This window comes from Cornus florida, unplaced genomic scaffold (genome assembly GCF_030987335.1).
Source record: "Cornus florida cultivar Cherokee Brave unplaced genomic scaffold, ASM3098733v1 CherokeeBrave_3.0.0_Hap2_Chr08, whole genome shotgun sequence".
NCBI classification, from domain to species: Eukaryota; Viridiplantae; Streptophyta; class Magnoliopsida; order Cornales; family Cornaceae; genus Cornus; species Cornus florida.
In genome coordinates, this window is record NW_026775578.1 from 63,103,753 (window position 1) to 63,108,679 (window position 4,927).

The 4,927-nt window shown below is 37.4% G+C and overlaps 1 protein-coding gene across 1 annotated transcript; it reads left to right on the top strand.

Moving 5' to 3' along the window:
* Positions 1–1,105: 1,105 nt before the first annotated feature.
* On the top strand, positions 1,106–2,220 carry LOC132271860 (dehydration-responsive element-binding protein 1D-like). The gene has a single exon (XM_059773364.1). The coding sequence runs from the start codon at positions 1,243–1,245 to the stop codon at positions 1,891–1,893; it is 651 nt and encodes a 216-aa protein (XP_059629347.1). The 5' UTR covers positions 1,106–1,242; the 3' UTR covers positions 1,894–2,220.
* The last annotated feature ends 2,707 nt before the right edge of the window (positions 2,221–4,927 follow it).

Here is a 4,927-nt window from a genome sequence, read left to right on the forward strand (position 1 = left end):
ATCCAACTTAAATTCCTAGTCAAAACCCTCTAATTTTTGCAGATCAAGAGATGAAAGCTCTCTGCTCCCAAAGCAACAAACCCTAAAACCTTATTATGCCAATTGGTGATTAACGGAGTAGGGGTTTGTGCTATGTTAAATGTTTGGCTACTAAAAAACATGACATGTATAATTACATATTTGAGTTTTTCAAACAAAATTACAGATCTAAGAAGATATATATATACAAACACACACACACACACACACATATACATATACATATACATATACATATATGAGGATGAGAGGGGAAGAGAAAATAGATCTGAGAATTTACCCGGTCGGTGTTTATCACCTTTAAGCGCCAGTCACTGTCGATAATAGTCGGTTGTTGCAGATAAGAGGGAGAGAGAGACGACAGGGCAATGCAATGAAAGGCCAAAGATAAAAAGCAACGAAAGGGACAGAGATAGAAACGGTATCGCACAAAACAATTAAGAGACTTGTCAAAAAAATTTAACAACTGCTGTATTTCAGAGCAAATTTGAGAATCTCAAATTTTAAGAACCCATTAAAAAGCCCATTTTTATTCGCTTCTCAAATTTTGAGTTTGAGAATCCGTATAATAGTCCATTAGAGTTACTCTATGGTCTTATTTAGATAACAATTCTAATAGGAATATCATTATTCAAAAAACAGCTTATTGACTGTCCATGTAGCAAACCTCACGCTATACTTTAAAAAGAAAACCCATTTGGAGTGAAAAAAACTATTCCTGACATTGATTCTGTTAGTAAAAAAACTAGTCTATTCCTGACTTTGACTCCGACAGTAACAGCTTCTTTTACTAAAAGGTTAAATGTTGACTGGCCACGCCACCTCAAACCACACATGTCAATTAACTATTAGCGTTCAACTTGCTGACAAAAACAGCTGGTACCACATCATCACATATCGCACTTTCCTTTTCAAAGTCATGCCTAGCTGCCCAGCCTGTCTGCTCATCACATTCAATTCAATCCCCCGTCGTTAAAGTGTAAAACTCGCGTTACATATATTATTCATACCATATATATATATGTTTATTCATTTTCACTTTATCTTAATCTTATCTATTTATACATACAAATATAGAGACAACTACTTTATTCATAGTTTCATACTTGTGCCCCCAAAAGCAAACTGAAATCACTAATACTATAACTTTTACCCAATTTCAACTACCACTATCAGTACCTACTACTTCCTACTACTACTTTGATGGATATGTCAAATATCTGGCTACCGGAGTTGCCGGAATCATCGTCGGTTTCTGACTGTGGCAGCACCGGCCGTGCCAATTGTTCCGACGAGGAGGTTATGTTGGCTTCCTGTCATCCCAAGAAGCGAGCTGGGCGGAAGAAGTTCAGGGAGACTCGGCACCCAGTGTACCGGGGAGTGAGGCGGAGGAACGGCGGGAAATGGGTGTGTGAGGTTCGGGAGCCGAACAAGAAGTCGAGAACATGGCTGGGGACGTTCCCGACGGCGGAGGCCCATGACGTGGCGGCGCTAGCGTTAAGAGGCCGATCAGCTTGTCTCAATTTTGCTGACTCAGGGTGGCGGCTGCCCGTTCCAGCATCGGCCGATGCCAAGGACATCCAGAAGGCTGCAGCCGAGGCGGCAGAATCTTTCCGGCGGTCGGAAGATCAAACCAACGAGGTTTCCGGTAATGATATGAAGCCAGAAGAAACGACGACATTGCCGGAGAAATTGTTCTTCATGGATGACGAGGCGGTTTTCGGCATGCCGGGATTGCTTGAAAATATGGCCGAGGGGTTGATGCTACCTCCACCTCACTCTGGAGGATATGGGCAGAATGAGAATGACATGGAAGCTGATGCTGACGTGTACTTATGGAGCTTTTCAATTTAATTTAATTTCACTAATTTGTTATAGTGTATTGTGGCTTGTTAGAAATTTTAATTAGTACTTTATTTTTAACTAATACGGATTGGCAATTGGAATATTACAGTAGAAATTGTTATTGCCCAAAAAATAGTTGGAATAAATTAATAGGTAGGAACCGAACTGAAGCGAACATTCGGTTCGGTTTGATTCTCCTTGATTTGGTTTCGATTTTATTTTCAAAAATAAAGAATGATAGTAACGGTTCCAACTTTAGGTCCATTAGGAATAGACTGAGATGTAAACTAAATATATATATATATAAATGTTGTATGCATTCGAGATTATATTTTATGTTAGTAGTGCTTATGAGTAAGTACGATTCAATAGGTATCACTCAATCTTACATATTCTAAGACGTTAAAAACTCTACTCTCATTTGTACATTGAATGTTATATTAATTCTAATATTAGCAGTAAGGTACTACCACATAGCTTAAGCAAATCATTAATAGTGTCCACTGCTAATATCACATGGCTTAAGCAAATCATTAATAGTGTCTTATTACAATTATTCTTTTAGGAGAGTCGCGATGAATTTCAGAATCGAACCGTAATGATTTTTTACGAGTCAATTTCAAAATCCAACAGTTCCGATTTTAATATTTAGGAATTGTTTAGGATCAATTAAATATAATTTTAACCTAGAACCGTACCAAAACCAAATTTGAATAGCTTGATTTTATTATTTTTTATTTATCAAAATCACCAAATTAAAATAAGAATCTCACCCGGATCAAATACTCAAAACCTTAATTAAGTCATAAATCACAAGTGAACATCCATACATATATATATATATATATATGACTGAGTCAAACCATGAAATTCCCAATCGTCCCCCCGGTCACTTGCCAAATTATTCTTTAGTCTAGAATGGTCACCACCATGCCAACTGGACCCACCAAATTCCTGTTTGTGTTGCGGTAAAATATGAAAGAAAATCCAAGAAACAGTACACACTGAACTGGACGCTTCCACTTTCCTTACAAACTTCCTCTTGCATTTTAATAAAAAGAATTATGGAGTATTTTGAAAGTAGGACTTACAGAAATCTGTTGGAAAGCGCACATGGTCAACGCGTTTCCGCGTATAAACCACGTATCCTAACCGTTAATAACTGTCATATTTGTGTTGATTAATGATCCTTGGTCGGTTCCTAACCTCATGAACAGAAAAAGGACGTTTTGTCATTATGTGCCACGTCATTGCTATCCTTCACTGTCTTTTCTTCTCAATTCTCATTACGTTTGCCACGAAGCTTCTTCGAACATTCTACTGTTCAAATTACTCGCCGATTTTTATATGCTTCGTCATTCCATTGTTGATGTTTTCGTTGAAAAGCATTCTTTAGTGGGCAAAACTTAGTACACTTAACTAATATTAAAGAGTGAAAAAAAAAAAAAATCAATATTAAAGAATGTGAATATATATATTTATTTTAAAAATGCAATATATACATATATATACACAAAAATGTTCGCAATGTATACGTACTTTAAGAATTGTTATAAGTAATTTTTTTCTTTTTATTATTATTATTATTATTTTCAGGTGTAAATAAGGTTTGATTATAAGAGTGGGATTTAGGAGAGTTGAGCTGACTACTTAACTTAGTATACTTACAAAAATGACCATATTTAAATGTAATGTGAGTGAAAGAGCTACTAAACTAAAATAATGACCGAATAAGGAATTCTATTTTATTTTTTTTGGTCCAAATTACCCTTGTCTCTTTTTAATTTTTCATCGACCTCCTTTCGCTACCACCACCTACCACCATTACCAATACCCACCACCACCACACCACCCACCTCCACCTCCATCACCGCCACCAATACCCACTATCACCACCACACCCCCACCAACCTCCATCACCACCGTCCACCAACGACCCATGTGATGGCCCTGGTTTTTAGACCAATGCGTCCTATGATAAACTGAACGTAAATCCAATAATGAATCTAGAATGCGGAAGCAAAATGTAAATCAATGGCCTCTAGAAATACTACACATTTATAAAACACCAATGTGATCCTCAATGAGATCACGAAGCCCAAAGAAAACGAATACGGAAACGACGTCTCAAAAACGGACAAGAATGAACCTAGGGGAAAAATGGTCATTTCATAAAGAAATGGATGCTACTAAGCATACCATTGGAAAGACAATGAAAATTTACTAAAGTTAGACTCAAGAATCACCTGATTCGGAGTCTGGAAGGAAAAGATGTGAAAATAAGAACAAAACGACATTCTCCGATTTAGAGATACCGCGACCCTGTCTCACTAAAACTGCAATAACTCTCACTACAGTTGGAGTTTTGATGCATGGTTGGTATCATTGGAAAGCTGATTTCAAGCTCTTGAATTAGACTCAAGAATGACCTGATTTGGAATAGAAATGAAAGAGTTATAGCTCTCTGAAGTTACAGCAACAATGCTGTCCAAGAAAAATCAAAAGAAGAAGGTTCGAGGGAGGATCAGCCGGCTGACCCCTCATCATCAGCCGACCAAACCTCAATCATCAGCCGACCAAACCCCAATCATCAGCCAGCTGAAACGCTAAAAATCCCTAAAAGGCTACTGGAATACAAACTTGATATGTGTCAGCCGGCTAATTTCTACTATCAGCTGACCGATGCAACTTGCTGCAGCAGAAAAAGCTGCTGTAAAGAATAAGGAAGGTGCTTGGTCCATTTCTAAGGCTATGTATGCTTCCCATTTGATCCGAACAAGTTTTAAAACTTTCCCTAGCCTCATGCAAGCATCTAGAAACATGATAAATCAAAATGAAGCTTAAAATGATACCCCAATGTATGAATTTTGCTTAAATTCTCATAAATCATTCAAAAATAGTTCAAAAGTTGGACCTTAAGAGTTTTGTCAAATGTAAACATGCACGCATACGTAAAATGATAAAGTAGACGCGCTACAATGGCCTACAGCCTCATGGCATGTCACATGCAAAATATGACCCTTCAATGCATGAAATCCCTTAT